The 22,880-nt window shown below is 41.7% G+C and overlaps 1 protein-coding gene across 4 annotated transcripts in view; it reads left to right on the top strand.

Annotated features, from left to right (window-relative positions):
• The window catches only part of LOC133366634 (cadherin-10), a 158,084-nt gene extending 136,683 nt beyond the window's left edge, over window positions 1-21,401 (top strand). For 3 of the 4 annotated variants that reach the window (XM_061589949.1, XM_061589966.1, XM_061589958.1), the window contains exons 8-12: window positions 8,598-8,734; window positions 11,391-11,512; window positions 16,683-16,791; window positions 17,808-18,059; window positions 20,000-21,401. In XM_061589949.1, coding sequence (XP_061445933.1) covers window positions 8,598-8,734; window positions 11,391-11,512; window positions 16,683-16,791; window positions 17,808-18,059; window positions 20,000-20,493 — 1,114 coding nt within the window. In that variant the 3' untranslated portion in view covers window positions 20,494-21,401. The remainder of the gene's footprint in view (window positions 1-8,597; window positions 8,735-11,390; window positions 11,513-16,682; window positions 16,792-17,807; window positions 18,060-19,999) is intronic. The other variant, XM_061589975.1, reaches the window with a different exon arrangement.
• Window positions 21,402-22,880: the final 1,479 nt, after the last annotated feature.

Below are 22,880 nucleotides of genomic sequence, written 5' to 3'. Positions count from 1 at the left end.
GAAACAAAACATTAAAACGCAGGCACTGGAGAACAAAAGCCCGGACCAGGCCCATAACCCTGGTGTTCCTGGATGTAAGGGAGTTGATAACATGTACTGTGGCCTCGTTGTCGCACCAAAAATGGACAGTAGAGTTCTGGAGCCTCTCTGCCCATAAATGTACTGCCAACGTAATGAGAAAGAATTCAAGGAAGGTCAGGTCCTTGTCCAGCCCTGCTTGAATCCAATCCTGAGGCCATTGTCCATTACACCAGGAAGACCCAAATATAACTCCGAATCCATAAGATCCTGAGGCATCATAACAAACTTGCAGCTCTGCTTCCAGGAGCCTCTCTTGCCTCCAAAAAGAGACCCCATTGTAGTCCTGCAAAAAGGAGGACCACACAGTGAGGTCCACTCGCAATGCTGCAGTAACCCTGAACCAGTGTCGAGGCTGAGAAACCCCTGCCATCGCATCACAGACGCGCCTTAAAAAGGCCCGCCCTGGCGTGATGACCCTGGAAGCAAAATTCAGGTGTCCTGCCAGCTTCTGGAGCGTAGAAAGAAAGACTTTCTTAGCCCCAGCAACCTCCCAGATCTCAAGGCGCAGAATGTTGATCTTATCCATGGGAAGCCGGCAACTCATATTCACAGCATCAATTTCGATACCTAAAAATGTCAGGACCTGGGCAGGGCCCTCAGACTTCTCTAAGGCCAGAGGTACACCCAAATCCTCGGCTAGCTCACTAAATTGTGACATTAAATATTGGCATTCATTCGTGTTTGCCCTACCCGCAAATAAAAAATCATCCAGATAATGTACAACCATGTGCAAGCGCCCTCGTCTCCTGACAGCCCACTCCAGGAAGGAGCTGAAGCATTCAAAAACAGCACAAGATATTGAGCACCCCATGGGCAGGGCCCTATCCATATAGAATCAGCCCAAAAAGGTGAACCCCACTAGCTCAAAATCTGCTGGGTGAACTGGCAGGAGGTGAAAGGCGGACTTGATATCACACTTCCCCATAAATGCCCCTTTACCACAGGAACGCACCATGCATACTGCAGTGTCTAGGGATGTGTAGTGGACCGAACACAAATTATCTGGAATAAAGTCATTAACCGACAGCCCTTGCAGGTAGGATAAATGATGAATGAGCCTAAAATTCCCCAGCTGCCTTCTTGGGCACAATGCCCAAGGGAGACACCCTAAGATTAGGGAAAGGGGGAGACTGGAATGGGCCGAGGACTCACCCAGCCAGCACTTCCTTATTTATTTTATGCTGCACTAAGTCCTCATTTCCCACCATGGACCGAAGGTTGCGAGACCTAAAGGCTATACATGGGCCGGTGTAGGGAATCCGGAAGCCTAAGGAAAACCCATCTAACAAGAAACGCGCAACCCCCTGGTTTGGGTAACTGTCCAGGAGGTGTTTTAACATGTCTAATTTAATTGGGGAGGGGCCCTTTTCCTTGAGCACCTCCCGCAGGGGGCTGTCTCCGGCCTCCTTGATAGTCTCTACCCCCGCCCCTAAAGGGTTTGCCCCGTGGGCAGGTGGGACATGAATGCTCCACCCCACATATAGAACATTCGTGCCGAAATCGGCACGGGTTGCGGGACCCGTGGAAGTTAAACTCCCAGCAGAACAGCCATTGTTGAACCCCCTGCCCCGCATTACTGCCTGTGATATGGAGCTAACTGGAGTATGATGTTGTCCAGCTTGCCCCGAGGCACATGGCCCCCACTGTGGCCAGCCTTGTGTTGCCCCACCCATTCCCTGTGTGGGTGTAGGTAACTCACCTGTCCCAATCCCTGGCCGAGGTTGGCCGTTTTCATTACGGGACTGCGGGACACCAGATGTGTGTGGCGTGCCAGCACCTGGCTCTGCCGCCACTGCTATCACAATGAGGCCTCAAGGCCACTGACACTCTGCGCCCAAGATGGTGCCGACCACGCAGCCAAGTAAAATGGCCGCTACAGAGAGAGACTTGTCCCTCGTTGATCCTCCCTCTGTCGTCGTCGCGAGCCAAGAGGAAGTCGGAGGGGGTGGAGCGGGCTTAAATAGCCCCTTAGCTCTGCCTCCTCCATGCGGAACATCGCGCGTCATCCCAGTGCGACGCACGACACTCCCTTCCTTAAAATGGCTTCTGAGGCTTCACCCTCAGCCGCAATTATGCTACTGCTCCCCAGAGCTACGTGCAGGTAAGTGAAGCTGCATTTATAATATAATAATAATAATATTTAATTTGTGTGTCGCCTATCTGGCAGATAGCCACTCTAGGTGACGTACATTAAAATGAGATAAAATACAATAATATCAAATGCAGTCACATTTATTCCTCTAATCCAGCTATCTAGAGTTTGGGTGCTTTCACACTGCACTTTATTCTGTTATTCTGATGATTTCTAACCTAGTAATTTGCGCATTATATTTCACACGACATACCAGGTAGCTCTGGAATTCTGGTGGAATGTAGTGCAAGTATAGCGCTAATTTCCACAATAAATGATACCAGAAATAATCTGTTAGCAAGGCTGGGAACCCGGAAGATCGCAGGAGTTTTTCGCTAGCTGCTGCCGCTCATGTGACAGGCATCCCAGAATGCAGTGCATTCCCGCCCTTTAGTCACGCAGGTTATTGTTTTGTTTTTGCCTGACGAATGTTGTACCGGTGTTACGGCATTGGCACAGATAGCAGCAGCATTTCCCACACACCCCAGTCTTGATACAACTAAAACAATTTAAAAAGTCAGATCCTAAAGGGAGAGCGTTTGCATGGCAACGGGACAAGATCTTAGACCTCCTACACAGTGAGGATCAGTGTGCATGGGTGAGGGATGAAAACAAGCTGTGTGAAAGACAGTTGCATAAAATGCCACTATATCGGCTGAAAAAGTACTGTTCCTTATCGCAAGAGGTACTGCAGTGTGAAAGGGACTTTAGAAATCGGGACAGAAGCGCTACCTTTTTAATCCGTTATACTAGCGCTATTAGCCCCATGTGTGAAAGCAGCCTTTGTCTCCAATCACTATTTATGAATCAACTAGCAGAAAGAATTTCTGAGCAATGCCGAGCACTAAGTAACAACAACAATGACAAAAAATCAATGCAGTTTTGAATCAGTGGTTAAAATCAATACAGTTTTGAAAGTTTCAGTCCACTATCTTGATTCAAAATGGCATCCAATTCTATCCAAACATTAGACAAAAACTTGCTTCTTGATCTCAGAAACTATCGTGCAAAATTTGGGTACAATATATTAAATCTGGTTAAAATAAGTGGTGCTTTGAAATGTTCAGTCCACTATCTTTACTTAAAATGCTATCTAATTGTACCCAAAGATACACAAAGACCTGCTCCTTGATCTCTGGAACCATCATGCAAAATTTAGGTACAATATATTCAGAGGCATCCAAATTCACAGAGAACAGACTAAGAGACAAATAACTTTCCAAAATGTACAGTAGATTCAAATGTTAATTTCTTTTTGTATTTTTTAATTAGGGAGCCATTTATATAAAATAAATTATGATGTTGAAATCAGGAGTGCGCTTTCATGGTTTGAAAGAAGATAGACCCAGTGCCAGTGGGTGGTCAGGTGGGACACAGGCTGAGTCCACTCCCAAGGACCCTGGCTGCTCCCAAGGGGCCCTTGCCTAGACCTGCAAGCTGGGGCTGTGAGGGTGGAGCTCTGCAACCCAACACTGATCACGGATAACTCGTGAGGGGCATCTGCCTAGATCTACAGGCTGGGGCTATGGGGATGGAGCTCTGCAATCCATGATGGAGTTGGCTCATGGATTTCACAACTTGATTCTGATTTCAGAGTAGGTGCCCCACAACCCTCCCAGACAACACTTCTCTCCACGGCCAGCGTGGGCTTACACATTGTCACATCAGTGTGTGCGCACACAGTGTGCTGACATCACAATGTGGGAGGCAGGGTGTCTGCCAGGGGTATTGCTGCCTGAGGGTCCACCCCAAACTGGCGTTAGCCTTGAAAGAAAGGGTAGGGATAAAGATAAGGATCAGGGGCAAGATTTCCAGCAAGGTTGCAGGGCCTGCTCTTGGATATAAATGGCAAGAACAAGGATATATTCTAACATAGCTTAAGAGCATTACATCTGGTTATTTTTGTATATCTCATACAGATATTGGTTTTTTTTATGAAGTCCTAAAGAAAGAGAATAAACTGAACACTATGAGTATTTCTATGTATCTCTATTTCTCTGATTGTTTATATGTGTATATATGTTATTATGCTCAAGGAATTCAACAAGAATGATTGCCTGCCCATTCCCCATGTTTACCAATCTTAATCTCACCATGCCAAGGTAAAATATTTGTTTGTGAGAAGACCTGAACTTCTTCAGTGAAATATATCAAAATGCTGGTGTTGGTTCCACTGCATTTTTTTCAGTATGGCCAGGCAGCCCTGCAGCCAGGGTGGAGCAAATAGGTGCACACACACCCAGAGCTGTGCCCCCCCCCAATTATTTTTTTGGGGGATTGTCTTTTTAATTTGTGATATGACAATGACAGCCTCCATTTAAAGAATGATAACTTGCTTTAAGATCAGGAGCAATTTATGAATAGGGCCTTCTGAAAAATTAAGTAGATAAGGCAGGGTGGGTACACAACAAAAGTCTCATCTGGAAGAGCCCCCAAAGGTCTGCTTATTCAAGACTTTCCCTCACTGAGGGTGGGTTTTTCATTATCACTATCACCCTATAATTACTTATGTGATCCCCAAAAAACCCATACTGTATAGTAACATGACCCTTGAAAAGTTAAATATTAAAACTTTGTATTATGGGCTAGAGTTAGACTCTACCCCTTGGGCTTTCCTTTGCTCTGCTTTTCAATTTCAGTTGTGTTCTCTTCCCAGCCAATAATAAAGAAGCATGATTGATTGCCTGCACTAAGAAGTAAGAGTTAGTTTGTTATGCAGTTATTAGGATGAGTATTGGGTACTTAATGCTAAAGGGTGAAATAAAGAAATAACTTAAAGCGATCTGAAAAAATATCTACCATACGTTACGCTTTACTCTTTTAAAGCACTCACTATACTCACAATCATAGTGGCTATTTTTCTTCTTTTTCTTGACTACTTGATTGCAAAGGATGAAAATAGCCCTAGATGACTAGAAACACTGCTGTGCACACTAGTTAGCTGGCTGGCTGTCCCTATAGGCTGCAACTCAGCCCTGATTTCTGATTTTTCCAATGTGTGCAGCTCAGCATGAGACCTTTTTAGGGTTTCTGGGCAGAAAGATCAACCCAGCAATCAGAAAAAAAATCCAATTGCTTTCCACAATTGGTTTCCAATTGCTTAGTTAGTCCATTATATAGCAACCAGTTAAAAATTTTTCTCTTGATTGTCCAAAAGGAAGGAAAATCTAAAGATCAGGAACCAGACTAGAAGGAGGGACTCTCAAGAAGGAGTTAACAACAGGCCCTAAAGTATTAATTTTCTGTCTGTCCTTCCCTAAATTTGTATTATGTTTGTAATAGGTTTGTATTTTGGGGTGGAATCTAAAACAGAGATACCTAATCCAGCATCAAAGCCAAGCCAGGAGCTCACTGTCATCAAAAACAGTTCAGTTCATGAAGAATCAGAACACAAGAACAGAGCACAAGTGAAAGAGAACTAGCTATAATCTCCTTCTAGGAGGAAGAGTGGGATATAAATTTAATAAACAAACAAACTTTTAAGTCTGGTAGTCCTGGGGATCATGCAAGAAACAGTGAGACAATGCAAAAAATTAAACTTCATTCATATTCAAAGAACAGTGAGAGCCGAAATTTCCAGCAAGAATGGTTCCATAAATTTGAATGGTTAGAGTATTCTAAGCTCCACACTATCTTTTAACTTCTTTCTTATAGCATAAACTATATTGTTCGTTTTACACCTTTTAGTATCCAGTTGTTCATTGTATCATTAATATCTTTTTTTAATGAAACAAAAAAATGTGGTAATTATTTAATTCTTGGTGTTTGTATCAAATTTTCTGTTAACTTGACCTTTACATAGCCCCAGTGAACACACTCGCTGCATGGAGAGAGAAGGTCACTGCTTTTCCCTTCCCCTGGCCTGGCCCTCACATCCTCTCCACTAGTGAAGGGGTGTGTGTGTGATAGCTAACACTATGTGCCTCTCCTCCCACAAAAAAAGTCCCACCTAGAAATTTGTCTGTCCCACCTAACAAGAAAGATTGGCTATAGGGTTGTGGCCAGGTATCCTGCTGTCTATGAAATAAACTGTAGGTGAAGAATTAGCTAGAACTATTCATAATAATGGAAGAAAAAGCTGTCCCTGCCTTTTATGCAATTTTCAGTGATAGTATCTGGGGTTTGCAGCAGGAGCAGCAGGGTTACATTATACCTCTCTAATTAAATATTTTTGGACTACAGAGATAATAGGGCTAATAAAGGTAAATGACTGTATTTATCTGGTTCAATTCACAGGGAACTAAAAGTCGCCTTTTGCTTATTAAAGCACAGTAGTTGGTTATTACAGTTCTGCCTGAGCTGTCTTTTTGCCACATGCTGAAAAACACTTGATGGAACAAAACTGTTCATATAAAAAGTAGAGATTAAATATAACTTCTCTGCAATAATGATTACATATACTTATGCTAACATGAGTATTTTACGCACAGACTTGTACTTATATTTTCTGTATCAGCAAATAATGTATTTTTTTATATATAACTGACAATAATTCATTGCTCTCTTATTTTGGTTTGGGCAGGAAGCACACAAAAGTCTCCATGGAACTAACTTGTTATATCTGTCTTTGGGGACATGTGTGTGCATGTATTTCACATGTGACCCTTAAATATGCATGTGAGAGAGGAGAATCTTTTACATGGCTCAAATTTCTTTCGAGATACGTCCAAGGGAATTCAGGAATTCACACTCAAAGTTTTAGGTTAAATAACAGAGTATTCATTTATTAAAGAGGAATGGGGGAAAGGAGTTCAGTATATTCTTAATGCAGTGCAGCATATGAACACAAACTCATTGGTACAATTCATCTAATATTCTAACACACTGACACCTGAAGAACTAAAAATAAAAATACTAGAGAAATGAAAGAGGGTGAAGCATGTCAATTGGTGTGAAACTGTAGGAAAATATTCAAAGTTATCTATCTAGTGCAGCTGTGCACTTGCATGTAAGCAAACAAGGAAGCCAAGGCTACAAACTAGGGATGGGAATGTTATGCCTTAAAGTATTCCAGCTCTTTTTGGAAACTCTTAAGACCTTTTTTTATGCAATAAATCAATGGAACTCCTTACATAAAACTTCTTAGTTTGTTTTCTCACCGTACACTATTATTTGAGTGTAAAGATCCCAGTTGCGAAGGGAAGGTGTGTGTGTGCATGTGTGTTGAAGAGACAAAATTCTGCTCCTTTTCTAGTATTTGGACCTCATGGGAACATATAGGGAAAGGGTTTCTTCTTAAGATGTGGAGGGAGTTAAAAGTTTAAGATTCCTTTCAAGATGGGCTTTATAATTCTGCTTACATGGTGTAATTGCATGTTAGTTCCTGGTTTTTTAGGGAATTTCAAGTAAGCCAGTATTGTTCTGCTTATTTAGATGTGACATAAATCCCTAGTTTAGTTTACATATCGGGATCATCTGTATCTGGCAGGAGGAAGCCTCTTCCTTACGGGCAAGAGAAGTGTATCAATTAGGGATTTTCTTCTGGTTAGTCTTTGTATTGCCAAATCTTATCAATTCTTGTCTTATTGCAATCTGGATCAACCTGGAAGAAAGTTACTAGTCCAATGTTGAGAATACAGAAAGACTTCAGTCATAAAAGCATGCACATCCCAACACCCCAAGCTGCACATACTTCATTGAACTGGGTGGAAATTGTGTAGGCCAAACAACAGTCAGTCAGTCAGTCTCTCTCTCTCTCTCTCTCTCTCTCTCTCTCTCTCTCTCTCTCTCTCACACACACACACACACACACACACACACACACACACAGAACAGCCTTTTGCCCTGCTCTCTCCCCTCCGCCTCTCCACATCCTGGGGTACTCAGTGCAAGCATCATGCTGTGAGTGCCCCTTTCCTGCTGGCAGCTAACAAAGCAGATGGGGAAACTGACAGTGTTGTGATATCATTGAGCATCCCTAGTTGTTATGAGAAAAAGATGTCACAACGGGTTTTTTTCCAGCAGTAGCCTTGTGTTTGTTGTAACATCTAGTTCCAGCCCTAGTTATCTAGACTTTACTGATGTTATCCATGGGCCATTCATACCACAATGGAGTAATTATTTTTACTAGCATTATTGTTAATAATAATTTCTAATGCCTGTAACATAAAGAGACAGTACAAAACCAAACTTGGACAGCCCTTGCCCACAAGCTGACAGTCCGCAGGGAGACGGGAGGTTCATGACTAGCTTCTTAAGAGCACTAAGAGATAGGTCTGACTAAAATTTGGTTAGAGAGCTTCCCGGCGGCTCCACCACTTTATCAATGTGACATCTACCTGTGCACTGAATTAGAATAACTGTTTCTTGTGTTATGATAAGAACATGAACATGATATATGTGCAATTGGCAGCAGACAAATCTTTCTCTACTTGATTATATTTAGGTTTTCTTTAGATCGCCACACTGACCTTGACAGAATCTTCAACATCCATTCTGGAAATGGATCAATGTATACTTCCAAGATGCTTGACCGAGAAATATCACAGTGGCATAATCTTAGCGTGATAGCAGCTGAGATCAGTAAGTCAGTTATTATCTGTGGGCATGTTGTCTTCATGTTTGTATAAGAAGAATATCTTAGCAGTGTCAAATTCTTTTTATCTTAGTTGTCCCACTTCAAAAGGGGAAGCAGGCTTCTGCACACATATAACCACCTGGACAGGGAACTGCAATAGGTGCTGCCCTTGTCCAATTCACCTTCTGGGTTGGATAGACTTTCCCAGCCTGGTGACTTAGGCTGTAATCCAATACACACTTACCTGGGAGTAAGTCACATTGAACCCAATGGAGCTTACTTCTGAGTAGACGTATTGGATTGCAGCCTTACACAAGTTTTTGGACTGTAACTCCTAGCCACATGGCCAGAGGTCACTGATGATAGGAATTGTAGTTCAAACATCTGGAGGGCATCTGGTTGGAGAAGGCTGGCGGAGACAGTCAGAAATAGTACAAAAGGAGTTTAGAGCCTTCCCCGCTCACCTCTCAACATAAATTGCAATATAATGATGGGAGTTAATCAAGCTTGTACCGTTCAGAAGTCACCTGGAAAATCACCTTTTAGAAAAGTGGCCACTGAGTGACAGCTTCCATAATAGCATGCCATCAAATTAACTTTTTATTAATATGGAGTGATCTGTATATATTATAAACATTACTCCTACTTTTTTATACTGTTTAATAAATAAAAGAATACAACTCAGCCCCATCAGTGGTGCAAGGCCCAAAACTAATGGATTCTCATAGGGCTCTTATGTGAATCCACATGCAGGTACGGATGTAACTAACGTATACAAAATCAAAAACATATATGCAGCAAAAGTATATATTATGGACCAAATGGCTGGTATTTCTTAGGCATGTACAAGTGCCTTCATACGTGGATCATACACTCTCCTTCTCCTTGTTGCACTTCTTTGAACTTCATCAGAAGCTATTCATCAAGTTTCTCCCAAATGTGAGGAGTGACTTGTAGGATAGCTGCTTTGGTGGGGGAGGGATGTGGGGAATCAGAAACTCCATGGATTATATGGAATTTACTTTGGATCTCAGTCTAAATATATACAGCACAACCTCACCCTCCCACTCACCCATGCAAAAAAAGAAAGAAAAAGTTTTCCTTCTTTGTTGGCAGATTTAAATGTTAATTTCTAATGATCCACATTAGGTTTATTTTTTTTACTGATATAATCACTTCTTGCCTCTGTGCAATGCATATGGTGGTCATCCCCCACGAGTGTTGATACCACTACTTCTGATGGTTATATTAGTATTTTTGGATGCTACTTCTCAATGAGCCCCTGCGCACCGTGCATCTACATAGCTTCAAACACAAGCTGCTTCCTTGAATAGACGTGGGGCATGCTTGCCCTGCCAGAGATGGCATGGGGAATTCAGGGAAAGAAGCAGTGAGAGGGGAACACCAGCAGCTTAACACACGGTGGAAGGTGAAGGATCAGCCATGGGGGGGGGGATATGCTTGTGAAAGCCTCTGATATCTGTCTGCCTCTGTCTTCACCATTCTCTCTCTCTCTCACACACACACACCCCATCTCCCTAACTTTCTCATGACCATTTCAGTTCCTTTATGTGAATTGTGGGGTTGCAATGTGGATCTCGCCTAATTCTACTCAAACTGCCACAAGTCAGTTTGCATTCACCTTTTCTTAGCACAAAATTGCATCTCTAAAATCCAAACTAGGGGTGAGAAATATGTTTAGCATCAGACATGACAAGAGAAAAAAATGGCAAACTAGTGGACTGCTTCCTAATGAAATTTCTTTTTGCACCTAATAACTAGCACTGGACAGTCCTACCCAGCCCTGTCCATATCAGAAGTAATTCAAGGAACTGGATTATGTCTGGGTCCTGAATTCAATCAGCTGTGGATTTGGCCCCTGTCACAGCACCCAGACATGAACTCTTGGTGCCCCCTTTCCCCTGCTTACCTAGCAGAAAGTATTATATGTGAGTACCCAAGTAGGTTTTCCTACATGTTTGCTTATGACAGCATTTGAGGATACTGGAACCCATGGAATTAAATTTACCGTGGTTTCTGGCAGTGCTGTATGATGCCGTGTATGTTCCATAGAAAGTTCTCCATGTTGCAAAAGTAGATGGATCTTTGGTTTTTTGTGGAAGGCCCAAGACCTCATGTGATGTTACCCTTTAGAGTCTGGGAACTGCTGCCAATGTGTATTTTTTTTTTATAACACTGGAAGATCAGAACACTAGAACCACAATGGAGAAATCCATGTAGTAGCTTAGCAACTTCTCGCCATGCAACAATTTATCCTGTTTAGAGAAGAGGCAAAAGAGCAATGTGTAGCCTGCCCCCATGCGACCCTGATCTTTTGGGTTACTAAGAAACATGAGAGGAGCACAGATTGTAGCAGATACTACATGTATAGTCAGAAGAGCCCCTAAGGGTGAAGACTATGTTCAGCCCAAATGCCCCTCAAAAGGACCTCCTAGTTTTAGTCCTCTATAGTCCTGCATATAATCCTGTGTTGAATTTGTGGCATCCAAATTTCTACCATAGTTGGTAGAAATTCATAAAGTGAATTTGGTTTATTGTTTGTTGTTTAATGTGCAGTGTATCTCGGGCCTCATAGATTAGATCTGATAGAAAAGAGAATCCATTTGTAAATGAGATTACTGATTCCCCTTGCTTTGACAGATAACCCAAAAGAGATGACTCGTGTTTCGGTTTACGTTCGAATACTGGATGTGAATGACAACGCACCACAGTTTGCTGTGTTCTATGATACTTTTGTGTGTGAAAATGCAAGAGCAGGCCAAGTAAGTCATTTGTGGAATTGCGTAAAGCTATCTGATTTTGTTATGGGAACAGGCACCAAGTCATTCATTTACAATAATGTGTATATTCATTGCAAGAGTGAAAGTTTGCTTTTGAGAGCAGTTTGGGGAATATAACATGAAAGGAGGGAAATGGCTGCCAGCAAATCAGACTCCAGCCTTGCATAGTAGTGCTTCCCAGCTACATCAACATGTAAATTACTAAATGACTTCCTGCACAAAACGGCGCTTTGTGCTCTGAAAACATCAAGCTTCTCCCCACCCCCAAAAAAGTTTCTCTTCAGTTGTTTTTTCAGATATGTCTTAAAAGACAATTTCTTAATTGCATTCCGTGCTGCCTTTGTGGAGGAAAGCAGTATGTGTTACAAACAGTAATATGTAATCAAATTTGTTCTTGTTTTTTAAAAGCATCCTTTGCTACGTAACCCGATTGTGCTTTGGCTTGACATGGATGGTGTTCCGAAATATCACTGTCAGCATTCTATTTTTATGCAAATACAAGTTTTTATCTCAAAAGGCTTTCTGCAGGCAAATCACACAACAGCATAAAAAGTTGTTTGTGTCAGAAGGACAAACATTTGTTTTGCTTTTCCTCTTTAAGAGATGCTTTGGACTATACTGTGATCAGTGTGAAATGACTTTGCCATCAAGAGCAGCAAAGTACCAGCCATTAAGGGATTCTTGAGGCTCACAGTTATGCCTCTTAAGGACAAAGGAAAAGGACGAGTGAGAGGACAGGGACACATTAACCCTTTTATTTCCTGCTGTTTTTCTGGTCAAAATTGCCCCTTCCTCCAAATTGCTTTTCCACTTAATGGAGTAAGGTAAATATGCTGTCTGCTACAGGCAAAAAGCAACCTGGCAGGGTGATTCTAACTAGACAGATCATAAGAGAGGGAAAGGTAAAACACATCTCCTGGCAACCTCCTTTATTTGTTTATTTGAACCTGCTCTTCCAAACAATTGGGCCCAGAGCAGCGAACAACAAATTTTAAAACCAATCATAAAGACAGACTAAGCTGTACCACATTAAAATAAAATTAATTGCCATCAAATACAAAAGTCATCAGCATTGTAACATTAACCAATGCAGCCACCCCATTATACCAAATGCACACAAAGAAAAGTGGACTCTAACTGTGCACACACGGGGAAAACAGACAGCTGCTGAGAAGACTCTACTATTTATTTATTTATTTATTTATTTATTTATTACACTTATATACCACCCCATAGCCAAAGCTCTCTGGGCGGTTTACAGCAATTAAAAACATTAAAAACAAATATACAAATTTTAAAACACAAAAAACAATTTAAAAAATTTAAAAACAATTTAAATACACATGCTAAAATGCCTGGGAGAAGAGGGAAGTCTTCTATGTGTAATGAGACCCCAGATCATACTTAACAAGGATACTGCTCTTCAGTAAAACCAAATAAATGACGTGTGAGACTGGACATGAGTCTTCTGCATGAATTTTCAGGAGGATTTTTTTTAAAAAAAGGTTTGAAAGAATTAGCAGGTGGAATAATGAGGGGTGTTTCTGTTAAGTCTTGTGTCAAAGGGTAAGAGGAGGGTCATCTAAAGAAAACTTCTACACTCCATCTTTTCATAAAGCTTACTTTTATCCAAAGGTTCTTTCAACAGACTTTTGTACTCAAAATGGGTGACAGGGAGCTTCCTGTCAGTAGCCACCATCTCTCCCTCCACCCTTCCACATGCAAGCAGAGCATCAGGCAGAAGAAGGGCAGGAAGCACGCCCTTCACACTGACTAGATTTAGGACAGCATGGTGTAGTGGCTAAGGTGTTGGACTACGACCTAGGAGACCAAGGTTCGAATCCCCACATAGCCATGAAGGTCACTGGGTGATCTTGGGCCAGTCTCTGCCTCTCAGCCTCATGAAAACCCTATTCATAGGGTCGCCATAAGTCGGAATCGACTTGAAGGCAATACATTTACATTTAGGTGATTAATTTAGCAGTACCCTGCAACCAGGCAAAGTGAGAGCAATGCTTCACCTCTTCATGCTGCCTGTTGAGAGAACAGGTGGCATCCACCAGCTGCCAACGTGCCAGGAAGCACCATGGTAAGATCAGTCCCTTTTTGCTCCCCGTCTCAAAATCCTCAAAACGAGATGACAACATTGCAGGAGGGGGGATTTTAGCCCTCTGAATTATTATTCTTATTATTTTACCTGATGCTATTTTGTCCCAGAACTACGTTTTGGTTATCCTATGTTCTTTCAAGTATTACATTTGGGTTGACAAATTCAAGGGCGCCATTTTAGGTTTCAAGGGACGCGGGAGGGAAGGCAAGACACTCAGCAATATGTAGAGGCCTCCTTTTAGATAGACACAAGATTAAAGTGCCAAAAGGAGTGCAATGTAAGAGCAGTTGTGGAAATTCCTTTTTTTTTTAATACCCCATAATAGTAGCGTGGTCAAATATAGGTCAAAGAATCACCTTTTTTAAAAAACAAAAATGCCTTTGACATACCTACCTAGTACACAGAGCTGTCCAATTCTTTAGATGCCTTAGTGGTCTGAAATATATGACACAGACTGCTACCTCCCCCCCCCCCACTCAAAGAAGTGCAAAACAAACTTTCCGGACTGCATGTTCACATTGAGATAGATAACCTTTTTCTTGGGGGAGGGAGGTGCTATTTAGGAGAACAATGTAAATGTGTAAATGGCAATTCCTATTCAAATGTTAAGAAAAGGAGAGATCATTTACATGCAGGAAACAGTATTTCTACTTAAATGTCAATGGTGTATAACATTTTAAAATATGCACTGGGGAAAAAAGACAGTGAGTGGTAATCCACGTGCAATATATAAAATGTTTAACCACCTAGGTTCTCTGAGCTGCTAAGCTGTAGGGGAATTTATGGGATGTAGCATGTGATCTAGGTCTCAGAAAAGGCAGAAGGGGATAAATCGTTCCTAGGTGCCAGTAAAGAAATTGGTGACAAACCCCTGCCAAAATGTTGGTACAACAACAGTGCTAGATCTCTCTTACTTAGGAAGCTGTTACCTGAATATTGCCCAGTGCCATGAGAGGGGCTAATTTGGGGCAAGACAGAGCTGGGGCTTGGAATGATGCTTTGCAACTGAGTGCATAGATCACTTATTAGCCAAACCCCAAGATAAGCTCAGGTGTGGGTCGACAATGGGGTTAAGTTTTGGATGGCTACACCACTTCCCACACCACATTTGGAGCCTCAAGTTTATGCCATGGCTGCTGAAGCCGATATATATGACTAGGCTATAAAACAAACTGTAACCCACCTATGAGCATAAAGAAGCTTTTAGATGTGCCAGTTGGCCACTAATTTTTCAGAGAGGTTATATTTTGAACTGAACAAGGGCTGAAAAGTCAGTAGCATTGACTGTCTACAGCTGCTTTCTTTGAAATTGATAAAGAAGCAAAGGACTCATCTCCTCTCCCAGACTGATGTGGTTTGTTATTCCATATATATCCTGTCTCTTCTCCTTGAAGCTCAAGGTGGCATATATGATTTTCTCTCTCTGCCTTTTATCTTCACAACAATCCTGTGTAGTCGATTAGAGTGAGAGATAGTGATTGGCCAAGGTTACCCAGTGAGCTTCATGGCTGTATAATGCTATTATTTAACATGATGCAAAAGCTTTGGGTTTATGTGCTCCCCTCCCCTCTCCTGTGTGGTTGTGAGGAGATGAGAAGTTTTGCTTCAGATTTCAATTCAACATGGTTTATCATTATGTGTGAACCTGAAACTGGGGTTACACTTAACTGTGGCTTAAGGGAACAAGCAAGGATTTTAAACCAGTGTTTAAAGTTGGTTTGTTTCCCTAAATCATAGTTAAGATCAACCACAGGTTGCTTGGATTCTAACATGTAAAGTGCATTCACATGTAACAATAGACTATGCTATATCCTTACATGAATGAGCTTTGGGCTCATTTGCTCCCACTTTCCCTCTCCTCTTCCAACACAGCCACAAGGAGGAGATTGGAAGCTTCTGTTTCCATTTTCAATTAGCCACAGTTTAGCATTATGTGTGAATCCTGAACTGTAATTAATCTCAGCTATGGCTTATTGAAACAAGCCAGCTTCAGCAGCTTCATAAATCACAGTTTGGTCTGTTTCAATAAATCATAGTTAGGACAAACCACAGTTTGTCTGTGTTTGACCAAGCCTGAGATTAATTCACATAAAGATAAATCATAGTTTATGATTATGTCTGAAAACAACCAATCATGGTATAAAATGGAAGCAAAAACCTCTGGTCTTTTCCTCGCAGCTGCACTAGAGGGAAACTCTCAAGCCTGAAGTTCATTCTCATAATGTACAAACAACGCCTGCCTGACCAGAGTTTGGTAGCTAAACGCCTTCCTGTAGCTGCTCACTACATTTCTGCATCTGTTTTCTTGTGCACAAAAGCTGAAAAGCATGACTTTGGAGGAGGAGATGATACCCAAATACTCTCTCACTGTTCAGACTGTGAGAGTGTAGATTAAGGAGCTCTCTGCTTATATCTACATTTAGAAGAAAGCAGCTCAAGTGCATAACAGTGTGATTGTGGGAGACGGGGTGACTATAGGGTAAAAGGCAAAGGTGTCCCCGCACTTGTAGTGTGAGTTGTTTCCGACTCTTAGGGTGACGTCTTGCGACATTTACTAGGCAGACCGTATATATGGGGTGGGATTGCCAGTTCCTTCCCCGGCCTTTCTTTACCCCCCAGCATATGCCAGGTACTCATTTTACCGACCACGGATGGATGGGAGGCTGAGCGGACCTCGACCCCTTTTACCGGTGATTCGACTTCCTCCTTCCGTTGGAATCGAACTCCGGCCATGAGCAGAGCTTCGGCTGCGTTACCGCTGCTTACCACTCTGCGCCAAATGTAAAGGCTTTTGAGACCATTTGGCCTCTTGGCCTTTAGTTGCCTATTGCAGCTCCACAAAATGCAAAGAAGAAACCAACTAAATTATGTAGCATACATTTGGATTTACTGTGTTGTTTGGTGTGGATAACATGTAGCACCATGCACCATAGAAACACAGAAATGTATTCTATGTGTCCTTTAAGACTGCTTGTATTTGTCAGAGCAATCAGACAACCATGTCACACATGTCAGCATGTTTCTTTTTGTCCTTCTCTACAGCTAATACAAACCATAAGTGCAGTTGATAAAGATGATCCCCTTGGAGGACAAAAGTTTTTCTTCAGTTTAGCTGCTGTAAATCCAAATTTTACGGTCCAGGACAATGAAGGTATAACACATAAGACATCTCAGGATGTGAAATCCTTAATTCTTCGAACACATTTCTGTAGTGTTCCTTTTCACTGTGTCAAGTAGTTGGGTGACTGGATTCAGAAAGGCAGTACAGAAATAAATGTATGTTGGTACTCTGAGCTGCAAAGATTGGGCTGCGTCAATTTGAAAGGAAACATTGATGCTTTTCTGGCCCATTGAACAGTGCTGCAGAGCAAAACCTATCCTTCTACCATTTTGAGATGTCATAGAGCAGATCCAAATAACCATTTATTTCCCAATCAGCATCTAGGTGGTGGACTGGTCTACCTACTCAAGCATTCTGTTTCCAACAGTAGCAAGCTAGATGCCTCTTGAGAGACCCACAGGCAGGTTCTGAACGCAGAGGCCCTCCCTAGTATCTGATTGCCCAATGCATATAGTCCCTGAATGTGAAGGCTCCATAGCTTTCATGTACAATATCCATTAATAGATCCACCACGTCCACATCAGTGCCACCCTCTGCCTGCTGTTTACCAAATTTTAAAGAGATGGGAGCTCCAATAATGGTTCTCTGTTGTCTGCAGTTTGGCCCTGAAAATGTCCAGTTATCAGTATACACTCATGATGGTGCAATTTGTCTATGTGTTAGCTAGGGTCGGGTTGTTTTTTTGCATTTTGTCTATGGTGCAGTGGTTGCAGAGTCATATCACATACCACTCAAGTTCCAAGAGGTCACAATAAAAAAAAAAGTTCATTAAGGAAGCAAACTGATTCTTTTGAGTGATGGGAAAAGGCAGGGGGAAATTGATGTTCTTGGGTATTAGGCATGGTAACTTGCATTATCATTGGCTAACGATTTTATCAGTAGAACTGTGGCTGTGGGTCAAAAGGCTACACATGCAAGGTAGCACACCATTTGCTTTAGGAGACATTTTAATGGCAAGTCTAGTCAATTTCTGTTAATATAACACTGAATGCATAACTCTGTGGTTTGGTTGTAATGTATGCACTGTTTGTGACTAACTGGTCTAGATAACACTGCCCGGATTTTGACAAGAAGGAATGGCTTTAGCAGGCATGAAATAAGCACTTATCTCCTGCCAGTGGTGATATCAGACAATGACTACCCCATCCAAAGCAGCACCGGCACACTGACTATCAGGGTGTGTGCCTGCGACAGTCGGGGGAACATGCAGTCTTGCAATGCTGAAGCTTTGCTTCTTCCAGCTGGCCTTAGCACAGGAGCACTCATTGCCATTCTGCTCTGCATCGTGATTCTCCTGGGTAAGTTACAGGGAAACATTTCATTTCAACTTTGGAAAGAGATGTTAGGCCTTGCCAGGCTGCATCCTGCAGTCATGTTTGCACTCTTTCATACTTGTTGCAGCTGGTCACAAGACAAATACCTTTCAGGTAATCAAGTCAAAACCATGCTTGCCCCTGAAATTGAATTATGGTGCTATATTATATTGATACAGATGAAGGGAACATAAGGCAATATAAATACTTCAGCACATTCCATCATGCTACACCAGGGATCCCAAACCTTTGGGGATCCAGGGGCACATCTGGAAATCTAAAACACTGTTGTGGGTACCACAAAATACCCATTTCACAGAAGAAAAACGTGATGTTCAGAACTGCCTCCCAAACAAAACACCTACATGCCCAAAAAATCAAAAACAGTAAAAAAAAAATCAGGCAACCTCCCCCATGCAACCCCAATGGAACAAAAAACAACCCTCCCTCATTTAAAAAGTGGAGGGGCAGCAGGGCTTGGACACCTAGAGGATGTCTGAGGGTACAGCAGTGGCTATGTATGTCACATTGGAGGCCACAGTGCTAAACTAAGGACTTCCACTTTAAAAATGCTTAAGGAATGAGGTGTATATCTCTGTAGGGTCTTCACCCTGACACTCGACAGCCCATCACTAACGTTAATTCAGTCTTATTTAAGATTCCTGTGAGTCCAAGCCTGTCCTGAAAAAGCCCAGGACATGCACACCCCTACCTCGCTGGAGATCTTCACATATTGTTCAAAATGTGTCTCTTTCAAAATTCACACATTTATTTCTGAGTTGTTCAAAATTCTCAAATGGTGGCTTTACCACCTAATTTCTACATGGGGAGCCATTTGTGTTGAAGAAGAAGGAATGCTGCCATACCAAGAGGAACAAAACCACCTCAGTGAATCAGCCCTTACTGAGGTATGTTTACATTGAGATAACAAGCTTGAGTGGGGTTTTCTGATCCTCTCTCTCTCTCTCTCTGACATATTTTTTAAAAGAAATTGTCAATTCCCCACCCACTCCTTTAAAAGAAACTTCTGGGATCACTTTTCAGCAGGAACACTTCCTTGTGCAGTATACGGAGGAATGAGTGCATAACCTAAAAGAGTACATTCCTTATTAGGGATAATGGGGTCAATTAAATGTATTTTTTACTGCAGATTACCAATTAGTTTTGCTGTCATTTCTTTCCTTAAATGAAACACGATTTCCTTTTCAACAAGTAGTTCTGAGGGAAACTGTATGGGAGATGTCAAGGCATAGCTGTCAAATTTGAAATGATATTAACAAGTACTTTCAGAAGCAGGAGAACAAAGGAAGCATTTGTTAAGTGTTGCATTTTATAGTCTATTAGTACTAATAAAAATACTGTTTGGGTGGACCATTTTCAGTATTTGGTTAAAATGTACTTAAAGTAGGTTCTGGGCAGACAGAAGGAAGTACTTTCACACAATGCATAATTGACACATGGAATTCACCACCACAATATGTGGTGATGGGTACTAACTTTGATGACTTTAAAAAGTATTAGTCAAATTCATGGGGGAGAGAACTGTCAACAGTGATGATAATTTTGATGACAGCTAAGTGGAACTTCCATGTCCATATGTCTTCACTGCTGGAGACAAGCAGCAGATGATTGTTACCTTCATGCCCTTCCATGACTTTCTAGAGCTGTTGCAGTAGAGAAACAAAAAACAAAACACTGAACTATGTTCTTATTTTATCTATTCTGATAAGGGCCAAGATTACCAAGCTTTGTAGGTTTATAGCAATTAATATGGTTCAATAATCATATATTTGGGTTTAAAAAATGACAACAGTATTCTAGTGCCAGATAGGAAGCCACATACATCATAGAGCATTACGCAGCTGAAATAATGCAGCAAGCTGATAAAATAAAAATCGTTAATTCTGTTCTTTCTTTTTTCCAAGTTATAGTGGTGCTGTTTGCTGCTTTAAAGAGGCAGCGAAAGAAAGAGCCTCTGATCCTTTCTAAAGAAGATATCAGAGACAACATTGTGAGTTATAATGATGAAGGTGGTGGAGAAGAAGATACACAGGCTTTTGATATTGGCACACTGAGGAATCCTGCAGCTATTGAAGATAAGAAGCTCCGCCGAGATATTATACCGGAAACGTTATTTATACCACGGAGGACTCCTTCTGCTCCAGATAACACAGATGTCCGAGATTTCATTAACCAAAGGTTAAAAGAGCATGATAATGACCCCTCTGCACCACCATACGATTCCCTGGCAACCTACGCCTATGAAGGAAATGATTCTATAGCTGAATCCTTGAGTTCTTTAGAGTCTGGCACTACTGAAGGAGACCAAAACTATGATTACCTCAAGGAATGGGGCCCTCGGTTTAATAAGCTTGCTGAGATGTATGGTGGAGGCGAAAGTGATAAAGACACTTCCTAACCTACAGTAGGATATACAGTTTTTGTTCATTTGAAAGGAAGTAACTTTACAGACACTTTCTCCACGTGACAATATTTGATGTTCAGGAACGTTCTCCTGCCACTCAGCACAATGCTTTTTTTCCCCTTCTCATTTTGTTTTCGATTTGCTCATTAATGTCCTTTATTCTTTCTTGTAGAATGTCACATGGAATATATACAGCATTTTATTTAAACCCTTTCCAAAAGCCAAAGCTATCTTAAATTCAGTGTTGTCCATTTTATGAAATAAAGGATATATACATTTGAGCAGGTTTATAATCTCTCAAGCAACCACAGATTTGAGTTGCTTCTGTTAAATACATGTTCTACACTTGCAAATACAGCTTTTATTTAAAAGTTCCACAAAGGGTCATGCATGTATGTTCCACATGCACACCCATGTTTTTCTTAGAAAATTTTGTTTCAAAAACTGCCCACACAAGACACACACACACCCAAATTTTAAAAACTCTTGCACAGAGAGCATCACTCAGAATCTACATGCCTAGAAATCAGAGGGCTCTTTTTTCTTTCACAAAAAATGTTCCTCTGAAAAACAGCCCAATGCTCAAAACCCATAAGATTTTCTAATAAATTCTTTGAATTTCATGGTAGGCAAAATTTCAGTGGCAGCTCTAATTTGTGAGCTCTGCCTCTGCTTTTGCAGTTTCTGAAAAAAAAAACCTGAAAAACAATTCAAATGCATGCACAGAACTGTTGTGCACTTCATTTTGGATTGTGGCCCAAGAGGGGGGGAAAGGAAGGAAAACAATATGTCCCTATTCTGTACATTACAAATTTCCCTGAAAATATACACGTGGTGTTAATGTGATATGCAGCTGGTTTTAAAAAAAAACTTTGTGCAACTTCATTTCATCAGATTCTATCTGCCAATGTTTTATATTTATATTTTTGTATTTATTTTTAAGAAATAAACCAGTTTTATAACGATATTGTTGCCTGCCTGACTTATAAGGGAGAAGAATACTTTATTTTTCTGATATGTCACCAGTTTAGGGCTGCACTCTTATACCCATTTCCATATTTCATTATTTATTGGCCACCTGCCATTCCAAGGCAGTTACAAATATTAAAACACAACATATTACAAGGGTAAAATCATAGCATAAAACAGAATACATCTAACAGCAGCAGAAATTACCTGCACATAAACCCTGTTGAACTCAATGGAACATATCTCAGTAGATACGTATATGACTGTTAGGTACCTAAGGATGAAATCAAACTCATATTTACGCCAGGCTGAGGGGAGTTGGATATGGCGGACCCCTGACTGAGCTGGCAGGGTTTCGGCTCAGCCAGTCTCCATTGGCAGAAGCCCCTTACCCTGGCTCAGCTGCGGCGGAGCCAAGACCCTGCCAACTCAGCTGGGGGTCCACTGTGTAAACCCAGCCCCATGGAAGCCAGCAGAAGGCTCAAAAAGGGGCGTTCTGGGGGAATGTCAGAGGAAGGGCTCGGGTGGGGACTTATGTAATGTCCAACTGCCATTCAGGTCCTGATCCAGGCCAAAGTTATGCCAAGAAAAAGATAGGCTTAAGAAAATATTTATAATGGCAATCCAAGGAGAGTGCTTACTCTCCAGTAGGGGTATCTGTGAGAGCCGACTTTTACTTTCTGGTCCCTGTATGCAGCTCCTGGCTGAGCCCACATTCAGCCAGCCTGGAGGCTCCTGAATGGCAGTTGGATGCTGTGGTCCTTCCTGCTGGCTCCTCCGCCACCGGCACCCCTTCCACTGGTTTCCCATGAGTTTGATTGCTCGGTAAAATGGTTTCTTGGTTCAGAGCTAACACTGCTGCTTCAATATTTAGAAATAACTACAAAGAAAACAGAATCACTGAATGCTTCCATGGACTGCAACCTCATTTGGAAGTTGACTCCCACCCCCACCACTTAACTTGTGTGAATGTATGTGTATCCCATTACAACTGTGCAAAAGTGTTCATACAATGCACTTATAGCTGGTGCTCATATACAAAATAGGCAAATTCTGCAGTCCTATGCAGGTCTGCTCAGATGTCCCATTGCATTCAGTGGGGCATGCGCAGGTAAATAATGGGTATACAATTGTGATCTGTTGACTCTAGTTTGACTCTCAACCATATCGCCTGGAAAGGACTACACCTTGCAAAACTCTCCCATAAAAATTCTCAGATTGCTGACTTTGGAATCAGGTCTGGAGGCTGAAAAAAAAAAGTATTGGATAATGTAACAATATAGGAAGCCATCTCAAATAATGGCCCTGATCCAACTATGTCTGCACACAGCAACAGCAATTGCACCACTCCACTCTTTGATGAGCAGGAGACACAGGTTTGGAGCCCTTTGCTCCTATGCATGAAAGCTGAT

This window comes from Rhineura floridana, chromosome 1 (assembly GCF_030035675.1).
Source record: "Rhineura floridana isolate rRhiFlo1 chromosome 1, rRhiFlo1.hap2, whole genome shotgun sequence".
Lineage (NCBI taxonomy): Eukaryota > Metazoa > Chordata > Lepidosauria > Squamata > Rhineuridae > Rhineura > Rhineura floridana.
This window is presented reverse-complemented; position numbering and strand designations above follow the sequence as displayed.